Source organism: Mesocricetus auratus, unplaced genomic scaffold (genome assembly GCF_017639785.1).
Source record: "Mesocricetus auratus isolate SY011 unplaced genomic scaffold, BCM_Maur_2.0 Super-Scaffold_100691, whole genome shotgun sequence".
Classification (NCBI taxonomy): domain Eukaryota; kingdom Metazoa; phylum Chordata; class Mammalia; order Rodentia; family Cricetidae; genus Mesocricetus; species Mesocricetus auratus.
The window spans coordinates 14581683-14607379 of record NW_024429267.1 but is presented as its reverse complement, the minus strand read 5'-3'; the positions used below and the strand labels follow the sequence as shown (position 1 = coordinate 14607379).

Here is a 25697-nt window from a genome sequence, read left to right as displayed (position 1 = left end):
CAATAGAGAGATAGTGGTTACCAACAAGGTATTCATACCACTACTGCATCAGTAGGTCCCCACCCTCTCTTTTCGGTCTGTGTATGGTGAAGCAAATGGTGAAAAGCATGTTCATGTAGCAGTGGCCCACCTCATGGCAGACGGGAGAGACCCAGAACTAGAGTCTCCCAAAGCATGTCCTCAGCAACCCACTGCCTCCAAACGGATGCACTGCATCAACCTCTTCACAAGTCTACTGGATTCATCTAGTAGACAAGAGCTCATGATCAAAGGGCCCTCCTCTGAACACTGCGTTCTCTAACATTTCACACCCACACTCTAGAGGTTTTATGAGACTCACATTTTTCAAATCGTTTGTATTGCTGGGTATGGAGGCATTCAACTTCTCAGGATGCTCAAAAGTGTATTACTTGAGCCCAAGACTGAAGAAAAGCCTGGGCAACGAAACAAGATCTCTAAGAAAGCCACTGCGGCTTCCATAGTAATGAATGGAAGGTGAGGGCAGGATGGCAGAGAGCGGGAATAGTTGGGAGCTACAGTAGTGATGCCAGGCATGCTGGCTCATACTTATAATCCCAACACTCAGAGGCTAAGCAGGAGGGCTGCCGAGTCTGAATGAAGCTAATCTACAGAATAAGTCTGAAGCTAATCTGGCCTAGAAACCCTGCCTCAAAACATAAAAAGGATTACTGGCTTTGGGTATGGTACAATAAATGTTTGTGGTGTTGGTCACCTAAAGGGGGGGGCTATATTCAGAGCTCTTGAATGCCTGAGTTGGTGAAATCATGGAGATATTTATTGAGTGTAGAGAGGGCCAAATTTAACAAAAACAAGCTACTTACATGCCCTTTTCAACCAACCTTCCTTACATAAGCTAGCTTTCCTTCTCCACCTCTTTGTCTTTGAGAGAATGAAGTTTCCTTCACCCAAAATTTACTTTTTTCTAACTCCCACTCGACCTTCACAGCAACTGGTTTCTAATGCCACCTGAAAACTTGGCTCTGCTTTACCACTCATTCTACATTGAAGAACTCATTCCTACACTTCTTAGAACTTTTCTGAGAAGCCGTGACCAAGGATGACCTCGAGCTCCTCTGATCCTCCTTCCGGCCTCCAAATGAGATTGCATGCATGTGCACCCAGACCCAGCTTAAAGTGCTAGGAACTGAACCCAAGGTTTTATGCATGTTAGGCAAGCACTCTATCAACTAAGCCATATCCTCAGCCCTGTAGACTTCGTGAAACTTTATTTCTACCCATCTCATCCATTTTTCTAATACTACCATACTAGAACATTTTATACACAAGATGAAAACAGCAGGGTTTCACTAACACATTTAAATTAAAACAAAATCTAAGACAAGTAATTTCTTCATAGTGGCTTAGCTTCAGAAAACATACTGAAAAACATTAACAAATAAGACAAAACTGCAAATTAAAATCAATAAAAATTAGGTAGATCCATTTATTTTGGGTGTATTTTACAAGTATAAGTTTGGAAGGGCTATTTGACAAACTTCAGCATTAACTGCCAACTCTACAGACAACAAGAAAAGGCATTTATGTTGGCCCTTTGCATACAGGCAGTGTCCTATTGCATATCAAATGGTGGAGATGCAGTGACAGATTTGAGGGCATGGTACTAGAGTTAGATCATTTCTACTGCTATTTAGATAAATACCATACAAACATACATGAATGGGTGCCACCACAAGTAATTTATAGAATTGAAACCCATAGGTCTACCTACTTCAAAAGTTGCAACTAGTTAAGAGTATCCAATTACCATCTCTAGATGAGACACTACAAGTTCCTTTGATCACAATTTCTAAAAGTTGTAGTAAGAAGTTGGAGAAAGAGACCTGGGTAAGACTGGCAGCACATGCCAAGTAGATCAAGATGGTGCTTTAGGAAATGTAAGTGCTTACAGTGGGCTTCAATGACAAACGTGGTGATAGAAATGGGTTACAATGAAGTAGTGAGCTTGAACATTGGGGGGATGTGATGAGGCCATCACAGACAAGGCTTTGGTAACCCCTCAGAATTACTCTTCCCACAAGCTACCTGCTTCTGACCATTCAATACTAAGTTTAGAGCAGAGTTTGGGTTGATAGTTCAGTTTTAACAAGACTTTGTGATATTCAGATTAAGAACACAAGTCTGACTTAATAACGACTACCAATACTCAGAGGTATACTTTGGTTACATCACGTAAAAAGAGTAATTCTATCTGTGGAAGTAATAACAAGTGGAGGCCTTGTCATGACTGCCTTGAATAGTTTGGACATGTTTTCAGATCAGCAATACAAGATTATCTAACAACTTGTAGACCACAAACATGTCCCCTCCAATCAATCCAAATGCTATTCCAACTATAAATGAGCTGCACTGTTAGTCAGATGCAGCCTTCAAGATATTTCTCATAAGAGCTACTGAACAAAACAGACTTAGACTTTAGCCAGTTTGCCTTTAGTATTTTTATCAACTTCAGTTTACTCTAACATTAAAACTAGCCATTCCTTAGACACAACTTTGACATAGAAATGGACGATTAACCTCATTTAATTAAAATCTTCACTAAATAATGACCAAAGAGCCCGCAAAAATGTCTACAATAAACTGAGCTTTGAAGCACAACAAAACACAGGAAAATGTAAAACTTCTCTCAAGCACCAAAAATGGAAGCTATGTAGCTATCCGTACAAATCCTTAATAGGGAAGCTATGCAGCTGTCCGTATAACTCCTTAACAGGTCTTTCCTTGTGGAAAATCCTGAGATTTTATTTAAGCACTACTACTTTATAGAAGGCAGGTTGGTTTAGTGAGGAAACTTACTTTTGATAGTGACATTTTATTTGGGGCACTTAGTATTTCACAGATCCTCGTCTTGAGGTAGGTTAAATATCAGTGTCCTATTTTACAAATCAAAACTCAAGCAGGTGTTACTCACTTTGTCACAAACTGAGCCTGGTGGTCAGGAATAGCATGGTTACTCTGATTTCAGATTCACCAAATGTTTGAACTTAATGTGATGGGGTTGTAAATATCCATGGAAGGGAGAAAAAAAAAAAAAAGACTAGCTATGAATCCTATGGTGACTGCACATATTACAGAATAATCCATTTGCTCATTACAAATACATTTACATAGAACTGAGCTGTAATATTACCAATGCGGAGTGTAGACTGTGTTGCTTTTCTGCCTTTCAGGTTGAAGGAGCGGGACTAATCACTAGTGTGGAACCATAGGAAAGCAAGCGCATCAGCGTAGCCACCATACAAAACGATGCTTGTATTACAAGTGGGGTAGGTGTCCTCCCAGACCAAAATGAAGAGAAAAATCTGTATCAGCTCAGGCTGCTGTGGCTCAATATCCTTCTCCCAGGCCTGACATCCTGGGGGAAAGAGCTCTAAGAGAACAGTAAATGTGTCCCAATAAAGTGTGCTAATGTTTTCACTAACACATAAACCACAAGAAAAAGTAAATTGATATTAAAGTGACAAGTATAGGAGATACCTAAATATTTTAATGTTTTACCTATCACATAAATCCCTGTAATTTTTATAAGCCCAATTCTCCTAGTTCATCCTAATTATTTAAAATTATTTACCAGAATTCAGTTTATCCTGACATAGTTTCCTAGACCAATCTTTTCAACTACTTGCTTCATTATAAAGCTCCCTTAGGGATAAGAGTGCAGTTCCATGGTACAGTGCTTGCTAAGCACGTGCAAAGACAGTGGTTTGATCCTCAGCATAACAAAAAACCCTCACAAAAATCCCTTTATTTAAGCAAGTTTAAAAAGTAAGGATAGACATATATGTTCTCATATAAATGGAACAGCCCAACACAAGTCCCAGAAGCAAAGTAAAGAGAAGATGGGAGTTAAGAATACAGAAGGCAGAGAATGCAAGCCTTTAACTTTAGTATCCCCAAAGCTGAGTATGGAAGTAAAAAGTTTCTACAATAAGAAAGTTTGTATAAATTATATGAATTGTAGTTTTTTTGTAAGAGTCAAAATGAAATGTTCTGCATAGAACAAAAGATATGCCTAAGCAACATATCATGTTTGTACAAGGCCACTGAAAGTCATGAATATTAGTAACAAATGAAAACGCTTAATTCTGTATCAGGCTGAGTAGATTTCAATTTGGTATTCTAATAAGCTCAAGATTGTAAACTATCCTTATATAAAAGCAGTAATGGTGGGCAGATTTGTGTAGGAAGTCTTGTGCTTCTGGTTGGCACATTATCTACTTTCTAATATGGTGAAATTAATACAGACATTTGTAAAAGGTTGTGCAAAACTATTGTATTTACAAAAATGGCACAAAAGTGAATGCAATAGTCAGTGCACATGCACACCCATTCACATCTTCAACAAAGAAAGCTGTCCCAACACTGCAGAACCCAGGAAGAGCACTAGCTTCAACGACAGCTGATAAGCATTGGAGTCACACAAGTCACACCAGAACGGGCAAATATCGCCCAGGTAAGATGCTCTTGTTAAAGCTGGAACAGCAGGTTTAAGGCCGTCAAGTCCAAGCAGTTATTCAAAATCTTTTGCAGCCCATTTACTTGTGTCTGAATTATGTGACTTGTCTTCCAACATGTGGTCTTAAACTTCTGTCTTACAAAATTCAAAAGGAAAATACAGAAGAAATCAATACAACGGAGGTTCTATTAAATAAGAGTAACATACAAAGCTGTAATTATGAGGAAGTAAGGAAAGCCAGAACATTAAAGCTGTGAAACTTGCTACTTGTTGGAGCCAGCCCTACACCAGCTAGATAAAATGTACAATTATCGTAACGTCAATTACTTAAGTTGCTGTTACATGTCCTTTGCATCAGTGCACTGTTAAACTACCGAAACCTCTACACATGTATGCTCCCTTACAACAGCAGCACATACTACCACTACCTGCAAAGCTGTCAGTCTCAAATGACATAGTGAGTGAAAGGAAACAAAGTGGGTAAGTAACATAGTAAGGAGAAATAAAGGACATTAGAAGACTCATGCAGTTCAGCTCTTTTAATCAGCCAGCCAGCTTGCTAGCAACCAGGGATGGTTTCCGCTGAGGAAGGTCCTGTGGAGTGGGAATGTGGTCACCAGTGACCTCTGTCTTATCCGGGGCTGCAGCAGGAAGCTGCTTGTTCTTCATCTTTGCTTTTGCCATGTTGTAATCCCCAGAATCAAAATACTTTTGCTGCAAACAAACAAAAAACAAACAATTAGAGTTTAAAAGTTCTTTATACTATAGACTAATATTGGTTGGAAGAATGAAGAAACCATGGCCCTCTAACAACATGATAAAACTGTGATGATAGTCTACAAGCAAAAACAGAGGAATCTGCTTGAGTCCTGGTTTATATTCATCATATTTAGATGATTTCTACTCAATGTCTGCTATATATAAGCTAATACATCAAGAGCAAGAGATAAAAAAAATAATCAAATACCATAACAACTTAAAGTCTGGGTTTGGCAAAAGTAATAATACAATGATGAAATGATGGGCTGAATAAACAATGAGTAGACGCTGTGAGTTCGAGGCCAGCCTGGTCTACAAAGTGAGTTCCAGGACAGCCTCCAAAGCCACAGAGAAACCCTGTCTCGAAAAACCAAAAAAAAAAAAACAATGAGTAGAAAAAGATTTCTCAGACTTTAGAGACCCTAAAATGAAGTAGCTGGGACTCACAGCTAGTGTAAGACTGCTGAATGGTCTAGGAAACAGTCTTATTAGCTGGCTGCAACCCCCACTCCTCCACTATTTTTTTGATAAGCCAGATCTGGCCTATGGCCCATGGATCTATGATTAGAAACTACTTTTTGGGTAGCACTGCACAAGTTTTATATGGAACAGTAACAATGAAATGTGAGCAAGACACTTGTGAGGTTGGTACAGTATCATTTCTGCATGATGATTTCTGCATGATGCTTTAAAATGAGTGTAGAATTCTACTGTCCTCAAATCAAGCTGCCTCTAGCTAAGTATGTGTGGCACACCTGGGATCTCAGCACTTAGGAAGTAGAGGCAGGAAGACACACTCAAAAGCTTGCTTCAGCGACTCTGTCTTAAAAAGGAAAATGGAGCATTGCTTCTTTTACTGGCTGGCATTTGGATAACAAAGCAGCCTGGTAAATTTCCTACTTGTAAGAAACCTCTTATAAGTAAGAAACTGAACACCAAAAACTAACATTTTTTTGTTTGTGCATTTGTTTAGTAGGTGTGTGTGTATCAGAGAGTCTATGGGGAGGTCATAGGGCAATTTTCACAGTTGTTTCTCTCATTCTACCTCGTGAGTCCTGGGAACTGAACTAAGGTTGTTAGTCTTGGCAGCAAGAGCCTTTACACTCTGTCATCATGGAGGCCTAAGCACTGTATAATTTCCTTCAATTTAACGAGCTCAGTTTCTAACCAAAACTATTTTATACTAAGAAAATTTTAATCATAAAAAGGATCTCACTTAATTGCATATTGGGGTCTTCTGCTGAAGAGAACAATAGTTATATTTTATTATGGCTAGAGTTTAAACATACAGTGAAGCCCAGAGAGTCTGAGCAATCCCAGCAGAGCAGACTTTGACAGGTGGTGCAGGCGAAGGAGGCTGCTTTTTCTCAAGTTAGGGTCCAGCAGATACAGTCTAGCAGTTTTTAGCTGTTTTAACAAATTTCTAAACTTCATTGGTTTACACAAAGATATAGATATAGCCATATATACTAGATTACTTCCTATAATCTTCAATTTGGAGTCTTTGTACAGCAGGAGTATCAGAGCAAGTCTGAGGCCAGCTTAGTAACCCCAGGCCAGTGTGAGCTATAACAGACTATCTCAAACAAAACAAACCCCTTAAAGCCAAATAAAGCATACACACCATATGGAAAGCAATCTTTCGCACACACACACACGCACACACACACACACACACGCACCCTACCTACCTATTTACTCATTCATTCAAGACAGTGTCTCATGTAGCCTAGCATGGCCTCAAATTCTAACTTGCTATGTAGCAGGATGATTTTGAATTCTTGATCCTCCTGCCTTCTCCTCCCAAGTGCTAGCATTATATACATTCTATCATGCTTGAATTCCCACTGAAATTGTACAGCACTGACACTATGTATGTGATCATTTAACACAACAAATTTTAAAGTCATGTTTATTAGAACTGGTTTATTAGAACAGTTTTGTACTTTACAAACCTTACAAATACAGAAAATCATGGGCTAGACTGTTCAAATCCTTACTCTGATGGACTATAACTCACTATGTACATGGTATTATTGTTAAAGCCCAGTGAAAATACATAATTTCATAATACCACCAATGGGTACAATACAGAAAAAGGTCCAATATGGTAATCAAATGTAATTCAACCCTCTCAAATAATGCAGAAACTAAGTCTCTTAGCTTGTTAACTATCATGGCAAAGGAAAATCGAAACCTAGATAGAATCTTGTGACTCAGACTTTAAAAAAATTCTAAAACAAAAAAAATTTATTCTGCTGATAGTTTGGGAGAATAAAGGATCATTCAAGCATTCACGTTTCAAATTCTATATTTGAATTATTTGATTCAAGTAGCATTTCCTTCATTTCCAACTATTTACATCTATGATATCAACTGCAGAATATATTAATTCTGCTTGGAAGAAACCGTCTCCTAAATACTAACAACCAGTTAAGTGCAAGCAGGAATCGGATGGCCAGGGTTATACATGACTATGTCATAGGTGAAAACATACCTAATAGTATGACTCTGTAAGTAGACAGTACATGAACATTCGGTATGGCTAGAATGCAGTTCTCACTTTGATATTTCTATTTATCTAACACATAATCTTACAATCATGACTTTAAAGACCACATATTCTATTTTGCTGACTGATTATAACTTATTTCTCTAATGTTGAACAATGATGCTGCTTCTAATTATAGTAAAAGCTTTAAGAGGGGGGAAAAAGCTTCAGATTTGAAGATATTCTCATACTGAATTATATCCGTACATTAGTCAAATAATGTAAATACTTCCATGAATTTTCCATAAAACAATTTCAAAATTAAGAGTAATGATTTTAATATTTATACAAAACAAGTAATTCATTAGTTACATTTAATTCCAAGCTCCACAATAGGAATTATTCTAAATATTTTCCACCTTGGTTGAATTTAGTATGACAAAATTTAACTGATTTCTATCATGGATGTAAACAGTTTCTGTTTTAACAGTTATATTACATGTATTGAATTTTTCTATTTAGGGTCATGCTAATGTTAAGGTCCCTGATTTTTTGGAATAATTTCCCTACTAGATTCTGTTTTACGGCACAGAAAAATTGCATTTTCTATATTTAATACAATATTCCATATATTATTATGTGAATCTTTTCATTTCACAAGTTAAAAAGAAACACATTATTTGTTGATACCTTTAAAATCATTTGTTAAAAATCACTTTTGGAGTTCTGAGTTGAGAAAACAGTCCATATGTAATGATGGTACATACCCACAGATCTGTTTTTTGTATGTAAGTAGTAGATACCAATACACTTAGGGTATTTACTTACAGAGAAACAAAAATCTAGCATCTTATACAATAAAATCGGACTCCCACATGCACTTCATCATTCTGATCCTCACATGGTAAAGAATTCAAATGTGCCTTAACTCTAATTTTCCTATTTTTTTCAAGCAGAAGAAATTGAGAGAAAATAAAAAAACAAGTAGCACTACTATTCCAATGCTAAGAAATAATGAAATGTTTTCAGTAATTTGAACTATTAAAATTATAACGTGTAAACTGGATTAAAGGAACAAACTACAAAGCAAATTAGATGATTTTTCAAGTGATCATTTCATCCAAATATAAAAGATCTTAAGCCTCTGGATGCTATGTAGGGCTTGCTTTCCAATAGGTAAGCTTTAATAAGGGTGGTGGGGTATAAACACCAGTTTATAAACCCTAGTTCTTTTTGAAGAGGGTAGGTTTGAATTATGTCCACATTTATTTTCTTAGAAAGACAAAATATCAATATTAAATGAAGGTGGTGGTTACAGGAATTCTTTTACATTACCATCTGTACTATGCTACATACTTGAAATACTTTATAATTTAAAACATTATACTTGATTCTTTTCACACATTATTTATGGTATGAACTATATAAAATACTGACTGACAGACACATGCACCTGGTAAGCACAAACACAAAAACTGCAGACATTCACCTCATAGACTGTCAGCACACTGAGTTCATTTCCCCAGTGGGGAAAGACGTTACTCAACAACTTACCCCTTTCTGCAATCGTTTCCTTAAAAAATCGGAACCGCCAGGCTTTTGTCCCAAGTGTGGATACCTTGCTTTTAGCTTTGCTTCTTCAGCTTTCTCTGGACTCGTCACTTTATCTTCCATTTCCTGAAATAATTTAAAGTAAATTATTTTTGTTTTTGAGAATAATTCACCTTTTAATATCTGGATTCTGACTTTCGCTGTCGAATGCCAAGTAATATAGCCTCTGACTAAGAAACCAAGCACAGAAACCTTTCAAACGCCTCTGTCTTTCTTCTCAAATGTCCCATGTGATAGTTCTAATATAGCTGTGATGCATGTATAACACCCCACACACTGGATAAAAATACCGAGATAGCTCAGCTCTCAAGTCTTGCTTGCAGTTACTTTCCAGTCATGTATAATACATTTATAGTTAGTCACCTTCTATGGAACTCCTCAGCTCTTTGTCTATATTTAGAGAATTTTCTTAAAACTATCAAAATCTAAAAGACCTTTTTGATTTCCTATTTATTCAAAATCATGTATGATTTTAAACTCCTTAGACTCTTTACTAGACTTTAACAGTTGCCCAAATACTAGCATATCTATAAAAGAGAGAAATATGTTCATCAATCCTCATATCTGGCTAGGTGTGAGATCTCATGCCTATAATTATAACACCCAAGAGTCTTGAGGCAGGAAGACTATAGCAAGTTCAGGGCCAGCCTACAGTGAGCGAGTCCCTGTCTCCCACAAACAAAAAGGATAAATTCTGTTTATATCAAAGAGATCACATATTTTTAGGTAACAAAGTCTAAAAAGACTCATTATTAAATGTCCCCATTCCATGCTAAGGGTTAAATTTGGGGGCACTCAGCTATAACCCTGGTCCTGCCACTCTCTCAAGATCATTTTCTCAAACACCTATCTTGATTTAGCCCACATTCTTCAATATGTTATCCTACAAGGATTTCTCACATGACAGGAACAATGCATCGAGAAAATCACAGGTCTCCTATGATGGAAAGCTGGGCAGCTGTCAAGGGCATTTTTAGCTATCAGACTCATTCTGAACTGGGAAAACCACACTTTGGCACATTTTGAATCTCTAAGATTGTTTATGAAGTAAAATAGCGGAAATGTTAAATCTATAAATGTCAAACCAACTGTTCTTATATAGCAAGTAAATATCTAGGAACTTTTCAATCGCATGTGGTTTTTGTAGATTTTCCTCAAAATTACATTTATATTCTATTCCCTTAATGTACTACCAAAACTTGACCCTCAACAACTCCCTTATACCCCACATTTTGTATTAGAGGATTTTGATAAAGGCTGATATCCTTTGTTTCCAATCTCTTTACATAAACTTGCCTTTTCTGCTTCAGATATCCTACTTCCCTCTTCTATTGAAGTCCAATGTCTTTATTTTTTTGTTTTGTTTTTCAATACAGGGTTTCACTGTATGTAGCTCCTGCTGTCCTGGAGCTCACTCTGTAGACCAGGTTGGCCTCGAACTCATAGATATGCCTGCCTCTGCCTACCTGAGTGCTGGGATTAAAGGTGTGTGCCACCACCCATCAAATTAGAATTCCAGTCTCTGTGGCCATTCACACATATGCTACAAACAAAATTTACCTGTGCATTTAGCATAGGTAAGACTCTAAATAATTATTTTTCCAGTCCTTACATTGAAGAATGGTATGTCCAAAAGTTCAAGATACCCTGGGCAGTTTTCAGTGTGTATGCACAGCAACATGCTGTTTATTACTGTCACAGTTAAGGTTAAGCCTTCATAAATCCACTACCACAACAAGTACTCAATCCTAGTTGTATATTCAAGTCAAGATAAAAACTAACTGTTAATATCATCATCCTTTAAGGAGTATTTTGTTGTCTGTCTTTGAGACAGGGTTTCATTCTGTAGCTCTGGCTGTTCTGGAACTCACTACATAGACCAAGCTAGCCTTGGATTCAAAGAAATACACCTGCCTCTGCTTCCTGAGTGCTGGGTCAGTTCTTTAAGGAGTTTTTCAAACCTGATTTTATACATGATATCTGTCTTAAAAAGTTTATAACCTAACCAGGTAAAGATAGGAAAATACCACACTTATGTAAAGCCAGAGACACTAATACAAAAAGTGTGCAGTCTACTGCAAAAAGGTGTTCTAGAGCCTTAGCGACATCTAGTGGCTAGCTGCTTACCCTTCAACTACACAAATCTACTGCAACCCACTGGCATTCTCAGAGCTGCAATTTCAAAGCAAAACTGGATGAAATACCCTATTCTTGGGTTTCCCTATCTAGTTAGTCCATTTTAAATAATGCTTATTGAAAAGGGGCCAGAGTCAGAAACCCTGTCTCGTAAAACCAAAAAAAAAAAAAAAAAAAAAAAAGAAAGAAAAGGGGCCAGAGTCAACTGCTGGCCTTCAGGCCTAACACTTTCAAATCTTCCTGTCAATATCAGATTTTCTTGGGCTAGAAAAGATTACACAGCAGCTAAGTAGCTACGATTGCACAGGAGCTTACCACATAAACCTGACAATCTGAGTTCAATCTCTGAATCTGATGGTAGATGGAAAGTAGCAAGTCCTGAGAGTTGTCTTCTGACACATACACCCACACTCATGCTCACATAAGAAAAAATAATGAGGCTTGGCTGGTCTACACAGAGAGACATTTCCCCCCCCCTCTCCCCCCCCGCAAAAAACCCAAACCCACTTCTTTCAATAACTACTTGAACCTAGGAGCTCAAAAGTTTGAGACCAATGAGACCTCATCTCTAAACAAGGAAAGGACAGAGAGAGGAGAGGTAAGAGATGGAGTGAAGGACAGAGGAAGAAGGAGAATCTAATTCTTGAATGTCCTTGCCAATACATAACACAATATTAAAAAGCACCGCTAGTACAATTTCTAGGACAAATTCAAACATTTGTTCTGTACTCAACAACAAAAGGAAAGACATGAAAAGACAGACCTAAGATACACTTTAAAATGAAGTTAAGCACTATCAAGACTTCTACAATACTTTTCACAAACCATATAAAACATTCTTAACCCACTGCAGATGACCTTACATTAAATAACTCCAACTGGCTGCACATTTACTACATTCTAGGGCATTCACTAACATTTTAGTGAGCTATAGATTTGCTTATAGAGATATAAACATGTAGGTAAGGTGCTGTGGCTGTTGACATTTAGCCACTCTTGCTCTTCTCTACATGCGTCTCCAAACAGAACAAATAAAAAGCTAAAACTACATTCCAATTAGGCAGCCAATGGTAGCCATGGTGGATGAAAAAGTGTGGGAGCAAAGAACCTCTTCTTCTCTTGATCATGCTACTACGGAGTAGCAGGCCCCTGTGAGTTCCTCCAATGGGATATCCACAAATAATCAGGTCTTGTAACAGCTACATGGCAGCAGTGCAGAAGATGGCAGCTCAAAATAGGACTTAACTCCTACCAGTCAGAAACATTTCTTCATTTCCTGCCTCTGGAAACCTTTGTTCCCCTTCTATTCTTCCAACCCCTTCAAGAATTTGTAATCTAGCACCCTAAATCATTTCCTCTCTGTCTGAAATATGCCAAGCAGCTTTTGTTCTTGCCCTCCTCATCCGAAGCTTAATAAAAATCAAGTGGAATAATTTATACCTGTAGTTACGATGAAAATGGAAGTGGACACAGTATTTGCTATGATTACAGGTTTTTGAACATTCAAGACATTCCCGAACATCTACTTTAGCTAAGAAAGAAAACAAACTGAAAAGGGGGGAGGGGTTGAGATAAAACAAAAAATATGTTATATGTACACGCATCAAATATTATGCCCTGGATGTCTGTTACAGGAGGGGAATGTAAGGGGGAAATACAGGGCCAGGGATGTAGCCCATGTCATAGAGCTCAGAGGCCCTGGATTCACAATTTCCAGCATCTGAGAGGGAAGGAGGTAGACAACAATAAAAGGCTGGGGTGTGGCTCAGTGTAGAGTACTTGCCAAGAATGGGCAGGGCCCCAACTTCAATTCCAAGTGCTGTAAAAACAAAATGAGATAAAAAAGAAAAACACATAACAGGATAGTATTTTTAGAATTTAAGTGTTTATAATTTGGAAGTCGTGATGGTTTATACTGTCTGTCAAAACATGACAGGAACCAGAATCTGTAGGCATATCTGTAAGGGAGTTTACAGATGGATTATTTAGGTGGCAAGATCTACCCTAGATGTTGTCAATATCATTTGATAGGCTGGGGCACTACACTAAATTTAAAAAAGGAGGTGGACTAAAGAGATGGCACAGGGATTTAAGGGAAGCTGTACAATCACAAGGACTGGAGTTTGGATCCTAACACCTATGTGATAAAGCAAGTATTGTGCAAACATGTGTCACTCCAGCTCCAAAGGATATGATGCCCTCTTCTGGTTTTCAAATCTGCACTTACACACAACACAGACACACACGAGTGCATATAGGCACACTAGTGCACATGTGCATACACACACACACAAATTATTAAAGGGGGTGAAGGGGAGAAAGATGAACACCAACATTCGTCTCTGCTTCCTGGCTATAGATGCAATGGCTCATGTTTTCATGCACTCCTAACCATCATGGACTGTATCATCAAACTCTGAGCAAAACTAAACCCTTCAGTTATGTTACTTTTATCAGATGTTGAGTCAGAGCCATGAGAAAATAAATTTATATACAAATGATTTTTTTTTCAGGACAGGGTTTCTCTGTGTAGCCTTGACTGTCCTGGTACTTATCGCTGTAGAACAGGCTGTCCTTAAATTCACAGAGTGCCCCTGCCTCCTGAGTGCTAGAGTAAAAGTGTGTGTTACCACCACCTGGCTTGCATAACCAAGTTTTACAGGAAGCTAACTAAACAAAAATGAAGCATAAAAATTCAAATTGGTAGCTTCGTAGTGAAGAAAAGAAAATCAACAGGGAAAGTTAATGAAATAGTAACGGGACTACATACAACAACACCACACACACACACAAACACACACAGTATAATAATAACAAAGGGAGAGAATAGACATTATGCAATCAAAGGGAAAAAAAAGCATCAGCAAAGGGTGAGGTGAAAGAGAAAAAAAAAAAAAAAGAAAAAAAGGGAGGGGCAAGAGAGAAGGCTCAGTGGTTAAGAGTACCAGCTGCTCTTCCAGAGGAGCCAGGTTCAATTCCCAGCACTCACATGGCAGCCCAAGACTGTCTGTAGCCCCAGTTCCAGGGGATTTGACACCTTTACATAGGTATACATGTAGGCAAAACTCCAATGCACACGAAATAAAAATAATTTTAAAAATGCAAGAGAGAGAAAGAGAGAGAGAAAAAACAAACCCTAAAATGTCAATGATCTTAAACATAAAAGGGCTGGGCGGTGGTGGTGCACGCCTTTGATCCCAGCACTCAGGACGCAGAGGTAGGCGGATCTCTGTAAGTTGGAGACCAGCGTGGTCTACAAGAGCTAGTTCCAGGACAGCCTCCAAAACCACAGAGAAACCCTGTCTCAAAAAACAAAACAAACAAAAAAGAGAAACATAAAAGGACTCATGGCTTGTCTATTTAAATCTGAGCTGAAGTCAAGAGGGACAGTCATGCCTGCCATACCAGTATCCGAGAGACAAAGCCAAAGGACTGCCACCAAGCCCACAGTACAGTCTCCAAAGCTACACAGAGAAACCCTGTCTTGAAAACCCAAACCAAACCAAACCAAAACTAGTACTTAAAAATATGTGACATAGGAAGAAAATAAACACAGGGGAAATAACTTACCAGACAAGCCCTACTCAAATAAAAGCTAGTGTACCTGTATTAATACTGAGTAACAGATACTAACACAAAAGTATTATTACAAATATATGTCAGAGGCTGGAGAGATGGCTCAGCAGTTAAGAGCACTGGCTGCTCTTCCAGAGGACCTTGGTTCAATTCCCAGCACCCACATGGCAGCTCACAACTGTCTATAATTCCAGCTCTAGGAGATCTGGTGTCCTTCTCCAGACTCTGTGGGAAACATAAACAAACAAAATTGTGTCCAAAAAAAAGAAAGAAAGAAATACATAGGACAGCCAGGTGGATCTCTGAGTTTGAGTCCACCCTGGTCTACAAAGTTAGTTCCAGGACAGTCAGGGGGCTACTCAACAGGCAAACAAACAAACAAACAGAGATCCAGAGTCCCTGCTCTTTGTGCAGCTGCCATGGTGGGCATGGGATGGCAAGTGATACTTACTGGTCCCCAAGGATGACAAGGTACAAGCCTGTATGATGTATAACCTGTACATAGATGTCTGATCCTTCCAAGTAGGTTCCAGTACCACAATAGGGATCAAAGATAATCACTGTAGTTTTGTCCTTGAAGGAAATCTAACTGCCACTAGATGCCCGCCCAGGAACAGGGCTGTTTTACCTGAGGAATGAAATCTCCCCCTTGGAGGTAACTGGCATGGCAGCAAGGCTTAGGTGATGACCTCTGCTATTTCAAATATGAGCAGTGTCAGGAACAGAGAAGCTGTTCTGGTAACTGTAGACTTTGTTGTTTCAAAGACTAATTTCTGTCTAAATTTAGGCAAATCCTAGAAACTCTGGTCTTTCCTATATTAATCAGTGTGAGCAACTAAAAAAGACTTGAAACCAGCACATTTATTTACCAGAGAGACACCATTACCTTGATGCATCTACCCCTGGTCACAGACCTAGAGATAACTTGAGTATGAGTGCATGATCAGTCTGGAAAAACTTACTGAGAGCTCATTGTGCCCTTCCCCAAAGCAGATAGCATTTGCATTTTTTATCTTGCAAGTACTTGGTTTTAAAAAAAGATCCCAGTAATTTAATTTCTTTTACGTGTGTATACGCGCCTGTATGTTGTGTGGGGGCATGTGAATGTCACTACAACGGAAGTTAGGAAGTCAAAGGATAACTTGAAGGAGTCGGTTCTCTTATTCCACCATGTGAGATTTGGAGATCAAAGTTGTCAGGTTCAAGGCAAGAAACTTAACACTTTAAGCCATCTCACTGGTCCATGTTAAACTATTTTAAAGAAAAAAGAAAAGAGAACAGTGATCAGGTGTGACTATGTATGCCAACATTCCTAGCATTCAAGGGTCTATGGAAGTTTGTGGTCAGTTCAGGGCCTGCCTGGGCAGTGACACCTTGCCTCAATACCAAAAAAAGGAAGCCACACAAATATTGTGTGATGGGGAAGTCTTGTGTGTATGTCAATAAAGCACTGTTGGCCAATAGGGAAGCAAGATAGGTGGGACTGGGAGTTGAGGAGTATGCTGGGAAGGAGAAACACAGGGAGTCAAGATGTAACTGCCATAGGGATAAGAAGCCCGGAAACTTTTCCGGTAAGAGAAATATTTAGATTAACAATTATGGGGTAAATACTTAAGTCAGAGCTAGCCAGTAAGAAACAAGCAAGGCCAACAGCTTCACAATTAATACAGTGTCTTGTGTGTTATTTGGGGACTACAAGGCAGCAGAGCCCAGGAGACTGGCGGGGGATAAACCAAAGCGGCAGACAAGGAAAAGGCTTCTCTCTACAATTGTGTATGTGTGTAGACTTAATTCAGTGGTACATCAGTTACTTGGGAAGTAGGAAGACCTGAGTTTAATCCACAGCAGGGGTTAGGGGAAGGGCAATAAGCAAAGAAACTAATAAGAGCCAGGCAATCTCAAAATTCCAGGCAAGAAGATTACAAGCTTGAGGACAGATTGAGCATCCTAGTGATTCCAGTGATTCCAGGCCAGCCAGGGAAACAAAAACGAGAACCTGTTTTAAGCTGTTAAATAAAAGCTTAAAAGCTGGGGATGTACCTGCAACCCCAGCATATACAAAGTAGAGGCAAAAGGATCGGGGATTCAAGGCCAATATATAATATATAAAACCAAGTCTTAAAAAGCAATGGTAAAGGAAGCTAGGTGGGTATGGTGGCAAAGCATTTAATCCTAGCACTCAGGAGGCAGAGGCAGGTGGCTCTCTAGAGTTCAAGGTCAGCCTGGTCTATAGCAAGAGTTCCAGAACAGACAGGGAGGGAGGGATACACAGAGAAACCCTGTCTAGGAAAACAAACAAAACAAAACAGAACAACAAAACAACCAACCAACCAACGAAACTCAAAAAACCCCCACAAAAGTAAAGGGCCACTAGTCACCAAGCTAAATGATCCTAGTTTGATCTGTGGGTCCTAGATGGTAGGAGGAGAGAACAGACTCCCACAAGTTTTTCTCTGTTCTGTACATATGCACTGTGGTATATAGGCGCTCACACACTCATACTCATACTTACTAATAAAATGTAAAAAGTTTAAAAAGAATGTCAAACTCAGGAGGAAAATAAGTTTTAAAAATTCAAAGCTGATTTTGAAATTTTATCTTTTAAAAACTCTTGTGTCGCAGGTTTCTATATTTTAACAATACATGATGAAATAAAGTATATAACTAAGTGGTGTTTTAACAAATAACAGAGGGGAGGGTATCAAACTGTCTTTCTATAGTCTACATTTACAAGAGAACTTAATCTTTATCAAATGTAAACATGAACTAAGATTAACACATGTATTTGCGAGTTTTACTATTAGAACACATTAGAACTCTTTTGTCACTAAGGTATAAGCTATGAACACATATACAGAAACATTCAAGGGTTAGGGTTCAGTAGCAAAGCACAATCTAAAATTCATGAGGTTCCAAGTTCAACAGATCAGCACCAACAACAAACAGCAAAAGACCTTTGAAAAGTTAATAGTTATGAAGAACAGCTCAGTGGTACAGTGCTTGCTTCACATATGCAGAATATTCCCTAGGTTCCATCTCTACTAATACTGAAAAAAGTTAAATTATCTAATAAGCTGGTAATAATTTTTATTCATCATTTTTCAGTCTGTGGCTAAGTTACATAGCTCAGCAGTAAAGCCTGAGCACTCAAATAAGTTCTCTGCCTGCTGAGCAATATGCTCACTAATGCACTGATGAATTACCAAAGGACAACAGACCTTTTAAAATACTGTTGGGGAAGCTGGGCGTTGGTGGCGCACGCCTTTAATCCCAGCACTCGGGAGGCAGAGGCAGGCGGATCTCTGTGAATTCGAGGCCAGGCTGGACCGACAGCCTCCAAAACAGAGAAACCCTGTCTCGTAAAACCAAAAAAAAAAAAAAAAAAAAAAAAAAAAAAAAACTGTTGGGGAGCTGGGCAGTGGTGGCGCACACCTTTAATACCAGCACTTGTGGGGATAGAGGCAGGCAGATCTCTTGAGTTCAAGGCCAGCCTACTCTACAAAGCTACACAGAGAAACCCTGTCTCAAAAAACCAAAAAGAGAAAAGATACTGTTGGGAAGGGGTTCAACTACTGTTAACAAGTTAGAGTCACTTTTGTCCTGTAAATCCCTACTATTTGCCAGTGTGTGTGGCAGGCAATGACAGGAAGTGAAGTCTCCAGAATGAACACAATGTCCTTAAATTGCATCCACAAAACCAAAACAATTTCTGCATAGGTAGATTTAATATTAGTTCCAGAATATCTGATGCAAGAGAATTAACAGACTCAGGAGAGTAAGTTATAAAGCACAAGTCTTACACAAACAACAGAAGCAAATCTAATAAGCTGGTAGGGCTGGAGATGTAATGTAATTCGGTGGTAGATCACCTACCTAACATGTACAAGGCTCTGGGCTTTATCCCTAGCACTGTAAGACCGGACATGACAGAAACCCCAGTACTCAAGAAGTTCAAACTCATCTTGGCTACACATTGAGTTCCAGGCCAGCTTGGGATAAGATACCCTGTTGGACAAACAAAAGAGAGAGAAATCTGTCTGAACAGAAAAAATGAACATTATTAAGTCTACCAGTGATAGAAGGAATAACAAAATAGCTCCAGAAAATAAATATTAGCTAGAAGTTTTTAAAACCTGGGGGGAGGGAGGCAATTTACATCTGTTCAAAACTGATATAAGGAAACAATGATGTCATGCATGATTAGGGATGTTCAGGAAAATGAACTGGAGAGGCCTTTGTAGTTAAAAGCAATGGATGCTCTTCCAGAGGACCTGGATTCAAGCGCCCAGCACTTACATGGTGGCTCACAATAGTCTATAACTCCAGGCCCAGGGGAATCTGATATCTGATGCACTCTTCTGATCTTCCAGGGCATCAAACAGCACACATATACATATACATACATGCAGACAAAACACCCATACACATTAAAACAACCAAAAAGAGGTAAGTGTTATATGTAAGATTTAAGAAGCCTCCCACCCATCTAGCTTTTTGTGCTTCTTTGCCAAGAGAAAAAAATTTCTAACTTCTACCTTGTTTAAACTACTACTAGTTTCATTTTCCTGTCACATGTAACCAAGCATAATTCTGATTAAGGAAAAAAGCATGCAGGATTTAGACAAACACTTGGGCAAGCAGGTTTTGTCTGAGGATGATGGAAGCATCAGTAAGACAATGGAACAGAACAGTATGGGCAAGAAGAGGGCTTACTAGAGATGAAGTAAGAGAATGTGATGAAAGGAGATTAAACAGCAGGCTAGTGAGCTTGGACTTCATCCTGTGACAGATAATCAGCACAGATAAACTTACTCCCAGCCAGGACTGTCCAAGGTCACCTCCGAACCATACACCTCTAGCCTTCCTCTAGCCTTTGAGAGAACTTGCAATGGATTGCAACTGGAGGGCCTGTCTTTTTTTTATTTTGTATTTTTGGGGTTTTTTGTTTGTTTTTGAAATATGGTCTCTCTACATAGCTCTGGCTGTTCTGGAACTCACTATAAATCAGGCTGGCATTAAACTCACAGAGATCTACCTGTCTACCTCTGCCTCCAGAGTGCTGGGTTTGAGGTATGTGCCATCACACCTGGTCCATATCTTTAAAAAAATAATAATTATCATTATTATTTTTAAGTCTTTGTGTCTTTTTTTTTTTCTTTTGGTTTTTCGAGACAGGGCTTCTCTGTGGCTTCGGAGGCTATCCTGGAACTAGTTCTTATAGACCAGGCTGGTCTCGAACTCATAGATATCTATCTGCCTGCCTCTGACTCCCGAGTGCTGGGATTAAAGGTGTTCCCCATCACCGCCCAGCTGCCAGGTGTTCTTTTAACAAAATTATTTCAGTTAAGAGCTCTACTTTAGCTAATCGTTCTAAGACATTTAGTTTGATTAAAATAATCTCCAAGAAAACTTGCTATTGACATCTTAAAAAAAAAACATACACACTATGTATTTGGTTTTGTTCATATTGTTAAAGTTAAGGTTTTCATGCTGTATCACCATGAGCTTACTGTCATACTGGACAGCTTCTGCTTCCTGACTGCTGGGATTATTAGGTTCAAATCACCATGCCTAGCTTGAACTAATTTTAAAATATTAAGCTATCATCTTCAGTTCTACTAGATAAATGACCCCACAGCTTATGTTAAAAGGAGAACTTAGTCATCACATGGCCTATGGGATAGTTGACTTTTAACAGCTGTTACCATTTCTCAATATATTTAGTTTCAGCACAATACCAGCTACAATGAATAGTTTATGGATAGGCTATGTTTGTTTAAGGTTGACACAAATAGGCAAATATCTGTATTTTTATGCTCATACATAATTAGTTAATATCCTAACTAAAAATAGGTGCCTATCTGATTTTCTTTTCTTTTTAAAATTCTGCTTTCTAAATTTCCATTGATCTGTGTATTTCTTCTCCTAATTTATGAGGGGTAGAAATAGCAACCTTGTCCTATTTCTTGCAGGGTCCAGCTATCTTAAACTTTTAAAGACAACAAGCTAACCTACTATAAAACCTTAAAAGTATTTTTAACTGAAAACTTTGGTTTTATTTGAAAGGTTAATCGGGAACAGGGACAATAATCAACTTTTTAGGTCATGTAACTGTTTTTCAAAATAGAAGAAACAGGTGATTTGGCTCACAACACAGAAGTGACTTTGCACATTTTCCTCCTGTCAAGGATAGTGTTCATGCCTCAGGCGCTTAAAATCTACAGCCAAACTTCAATTCAAAAAGGGACATAACATTCCCAGTACCTTCCAATTTGTGTTAATGACATGAGCTAGAAAGAAAAAATGCCTAAAAAATGCTTAAGGAGAAAAAAATCATAAAAAGAAAACATTAACATTCTTCATATTAGACAGTGTATTAGGCCATTTTAATCAAAAGTATTTTATACTCTAGAAACCAATACTTCAAACTCTGGCAGCAAATGAACAAATCTTGTCACCCCAAATTATTTTAGCGGGGTGGAATGGCAGTTGGACTGTAATCCTCGAATTTGGGAGGCTTAAGGTGAGAAAAACACTTCAAGCCATAGGTAGCCAGGGCTACAGAGTGAGCCCCTGCCTGAAAAATAATTAACCAAGGGCCAGTAATATAGCTCCGCCAGTAGGGCCTCTAATCCTGACAACCCAAGTTCAATCCTGGAACTCTCATGGAAGAATGAGAAAACTGACTCCTGAAGGCTGTTCTCTGACCTCTACACAAATACCCACCCCCAACATTCAATAGATTTAAAAGAAAAAAAAATTACCTACCACACCATTATCTAGCAAGTTAAAACCGAGATGCATTTCAGTGCATTTAAGACAAGACAGACATGGGCTTTGAGTTCCTAAATCCTAAGCAATTATGAACATGTCAAAGTTTACAATATGAACAGGTAATATTTGAGATTACTGCTAAAACTGTAATCCTTAAACTGCATGCTTTTCTTTTGGGGGGGGGCTTCAAAAATTCATTGCTCAGCTGGGCTGCATGGCAGAGGTTTATAACCTGAGCCACTTGGTGTCTGACCCTAAAGGATCACCAAATTCAAAGCTTGCCTGAGCAACTTAGTGAAATCAACATCAAAACCGAAAACAAGAAGGCCAGGGCCAGGATGGGAACAGGTTCAGGGCCATCCTCTCTAGCTAGTCTGAAGACACCAGCCCTTGTCCCAAAAAGACAAAATAGGGGTTGGGTGGATAGTCAGTCAACACACACATTCTCTTTCTCTCACCTGCTGTCCTCAAGAAAACAGGACACCCCAGGAATAGAAATAGAGCTCAATGGTAAAACCCTTGCCTAGGCTGCCCCAGAGGCCCTACTGCAGAAAAAGAAGGGAAAGAAGAAATCTTTCTTCCTGCAAAGTATCATAGGGCCTAATGCGGTGTTTTTATTATCTTTTTTTCCTTCTTTTCAATAGTTAACTTATAAGTACTGTCAGAACCGAACTATTACAATGGAAGAAATAACAGAGGAAAAGTTAATATGACTAAGAACATATGGAATGTGCACAGAGCAGTAATCTACAGGGCAACATTAAGTATGTCCTTAGAAAGTTTAAACATTAGACCAAATCTCATTTACAGTAAAGCAGTTTGTTACTAATTATCAATTAATTTGAGACAGGGTCTCATTGTGTGGCTCCAGCTGGCCCAGAACTCACAGACATCTGCCTCCTTTTTTGCCTGAGTGCTGGGATTAAAAGATCAGTTTAATTTTTAAGAAAATTTGTTGGGGACTCTCCATAAACAACATAAGAAACGAGACCAAGGACTCTTCTCCTTTCTTAGCTAACTGATTCCATGTACCCAGGAAGGCAAGGCATCAGCATAATTAATCACGTCGGAATGGGCCAGGCAACAGCCTAGATAAACATAGGCCTCATATTCCTAGACGGATTGCTAGCTCATTTTCCTTCATCAGAGAAATACAAATGAGCTGACGAAATATCTCCATGTTTCGAGAATTACCTGATTAAACTAGTGAAAATTCGTAACGCTCCAATTCTCGAATTTTATCCAAGTACCACATGCAAACCCCACTAGTTAGATTTTTTTTTAAAGCACAAATTGTGCTGGGTTTACGTTATCTCGTTGTGGCCTCCCAGCCGTCGTGGGAAATGGGCACAATTACCGGGACTTTACCGACGAGAATACCGAAGCCCAAAGGGTTTAGGAACGGTTCGATCATGGGGTCACTCGGCTCACAATCCTAATCTAGATCTGCATCGCTCGCCCTGAATGGGGACACCGCTGTAGGAGTTACCTGCAAGCTTACAAGTGGTCGGAGCGCTTCCGGGGGGGAATACTGAGTCCTAAGCAAATAAAAGCTCACTATAAAACTTGGGTGCCTAGCAGGGGCTCGAGTCCTGGCTCTCTCTCACACTTGGGTGATACGCCGAGGCACCAGGGAGAAAACGTTAGGTGTCCAAGCCGCCGGGGGCCCTGGCTGCGGGAGGAGCCGACCGCCTCGTGTGGTGTCGCCAGGCAGCCGCCAGCGGAGGACTCCTTCAGGCCGGCCTCCCTCAGGCCGCGCTCCCGCAGGGCCGCCAGCCACGGCTCCCGCCGCTATCTGGCTCCCGCAGGCCCGCCGGGCCCTCCCGCACGCTCACCTTTTGCTCCTCCGCCGACGCTGCCTCGGGGACTTCCGCGGACATGGTGCTCCTTCTGCAGAAGAGACGCCGGGAGAAGACTGATTACCGGGTGGCAAGGCCGCCCGCCGCCTTCTGCCTGACCCGCTGCCCGCCGGGCTGGCGGCTGCCGCCTTATGACGACACGAGCCCCGGGCTCCCGCCCGCCGTAGCTCCCGCAGCCCAGGCCCGCCAGACTCCCGCGCCGCGCCCTTACCTACCTATCCCCGCGCCTCCGGCCCTGCGACGCTCAAGCACTTCCTTTTTCCCTCAAAGGTTGCGGCTCGCGCCTCACCTCACTTCCGTCCATGGGCGCACAGTGCTTCCTGGGAATTGTAGTTTATCTGCGGCGCCGTCTCTTCCCTGCCTTTCCAGGCTACTCTGACCTCATGTTTACCCATCTGCTTGCACTGTGCTCTGCAGTGACTCTGCTTCAGCTTAACCCCATCCACCATTACTTCTTCAGTTCCTCCACCTTGTCTCAGCACAATCTTTTCTTCTTAGATCAACGTGTTCAAAGCTGTCACTGCTCTGGAGAGTCCAATATTTTACTCTGAGACCCTCTCGGACCTTAGTATCCTATGTAGTAGATAAATGATTAATGAAGTCAGCTTTCATTCTTTGTTCTTTCCCGGCAGTCAGCTCAAGACACTGAGCACCATAATGACTTTCCTAAGTGACAAGTCATAGCTACTCGCCATTCTACTAAGCATCTTATTGGCACATCTGGTTCCAATGAAATGTCCCCTCGTGGAATAAGGTGGCCTTGCCGTTCAGCTAGTAGGAATTAAAAGGTAATGAATGCAGTCCTAGAAGGTAGGGGAGCAATCAAAATATCCTAATAATCAGATATGAAATTTGGAAACCATCAAAACCAAAGCTGGGCCCTGTGGCATAGACTGTCATCCCAGGTAGGAGGAGGTTGAGGCAGAAGAATGACAAATCCATGCCTGCCTGGGCTATAGAGTAAATAAAGAAAAGGCCACTCTGGGCAATTTAATGAGGTCCTATATCAAAAGGCAGAGCATGCAGCTCCTCAGTGGTAGAGGGTTTGCTTAGCATGTGCAAATCTGTGCATTCAATCTTTCCAGAACCAGAATAAAACACATACACACATACACACACACACACACACACACACACACACACACACACACACACACACACACACACACGGGCATGGGGGGGGAGGGACTTAGCTCAGTAGTAGGTGGATCATTTGCATGGAATGGGTTTGACTCCCAGCATGATGGTGTATGTCTGTAGTCCTAGCACCGGGGAGGTAGAGGCAGGAGGATCAAGAAGTTCAAGGTCATCCTCAGCTTGAGCTTGAAGCTAGCCTGAGCTACACGAGGCTCTGTCTCAAAAATAAAATATAATAAGATGACAAAAACAACAACAAAAGCCAAGGAAATTCAAAGCCTTGACAAGGTATAGAATCTCAGATGGGAAGATTTGAGTGAGATTTAAGTTTGAAAAACAAAAGCAGTACTAACACCCAGTTCCTGTTGGAGAAGGAAGGAAAGGTTTGTCACTTAACCAAGTTCCTGTTTAAGACAAAAGGGCTTAAGCGCTAACTCTTGGACAAAGGTATCCCTGGAGAATGGCTGTTTGCTCACAAATTGACTGCAGTGCACAGCTAGAAACCCAGAACTCGGCAAGTGGAGAGAGGATGACCATCATCAGTCCAAGGTAAGTCTCAGCTATGCATGATTTCAAGTCCAGTCTACATGACATGAAGGTGTCTCCAAAACCAAAACTGAGCAAAAAGAACAAAAGCATCTCTCTATTTAATACTGACAAAGTAACCTACTTGGTATTTGCTCCCCATCCCGATTTTTTTTGAAACAGATTCTATGTATTCCCAATTGTCCTAGAACTCACAGAAATCTGCCTGCTTACATGTGCTGCACCTGGTTATGTTCGTTGGAGATAAGGTCTCACTGTAGCCCAAGCTGGCTTGGAACTCACAGCAAACCTCTTGCTCTAGCCTCTCTCAGTG

At 39.9% G+C, this 25697-nt stretch overlaps 1 protein-coding gene across 1 annotated transcript; it reads right to left on the bottom strand.

The window, feature by feature from the left end:
* Positions 1 to 1435: 1435 nt before the first annotated feature.
* Positions 1436 to 24020, bottom strand: Arpp19 (cAMP regulated phosphoprotein 19). Its single transcript, XM_005139296.4, is given in 4 exon segments — positions 1436 to 5209; positions 9300 to 9422; positions 23678 to 23732; positions 23917 to 24020. Coding segments are annotated over 4 exon segments (438 nt in total). The 5' UTR covers positions 24006 to 24020; the 3' UTR covers positions 1436 to 5038.
* Between the last annotated feature and the right edge of the window lie 1677 nt (positions 24021 to 25697).